Raw genomic sequence first — 654 nt, 5'->3', positions numbered from 1 at the left:
TAGACAAAATGATTGATGGAAGGTCTTACGTTGTGCAACAAGGGATGGCTGGCGGAAAGACCACGCGCTTCGGTCCGGCTGCCGCAATCGTGGCAACGTCGGTATTGAGAAAATTGCCAATTTTCATCTTTCCAAATTCCATCATCAATCAGAACATTTTGCAACTGCAACAGTGGCTTTTTGACTTTTTCGGCAAAAGGGTTTTTGAATTCAAAGCAGAACGATCTCCTTACGGGTACAGCGAACAGTATTTGCGATATCTGTACTATCGCCTTACAATGGCCCATGATCGCGGCGATGTGTTTGTGTCTTCGATGAACAGCATCCAATGCCTGCTGAATGCTAGGAAGGAACTGTTTTTGCAAAACACGAAGACGTCAAAGAGATCTCTTGCTTGGATTTTGAGGATCTTGCACTTCATTGAGCACTATTCGATATTTGTGCTCGACGAAGCGGATGAAATCATGGATGCTTTTATTCTGTACAACTTTGACACAAACGAGCACGATGAAAAAGACTCGAAGATAATTGATGTGCTCATTGAGTGTTTTCTGTTTTTGAGAACCGAAAGGATATTCCGATCGAAAACTGGAGCCCCGATCACAATTTTTGAGATCAAGGAACCTCTTATGCCATCTACTGCTGGGCCTTTCA

General features: G+C 43.4%; 1 protein-coding gene across 1 annotated transcript; it reads left to right on the top strand.

Moving 5' to 3' along the window:
• Positions 1 to 8: 8 nt before the first annotated feature.
• DI09_507p10 (uncharacterized protein) lies at positions 9 to 654 on the top strand (the record flags this gene model as incomplete). Its single annotated transcript, XM_013381897.1, has 1 exon — positions 9 to 654. A coding segment is annotated over one exon (646 nt), but the record flags the coding sequence as incomplete, so codon positions are not given.

This window comes from Mitosporidium daphniae (genome assembly GCF_000760515.2).
Source record: "Mitosporidium daphniae strain UGP3 chromosome Unknown contig-503, whole genome shotgun sequence".
Classification (NCBI taxonomy): Eukaryota; Fungi; Microsporidia; genus Mitosporidium; species Mitosporidium daphniae.
This window is presented reverse-complemented; position numbering and strand designations above follow the sequence as displayed.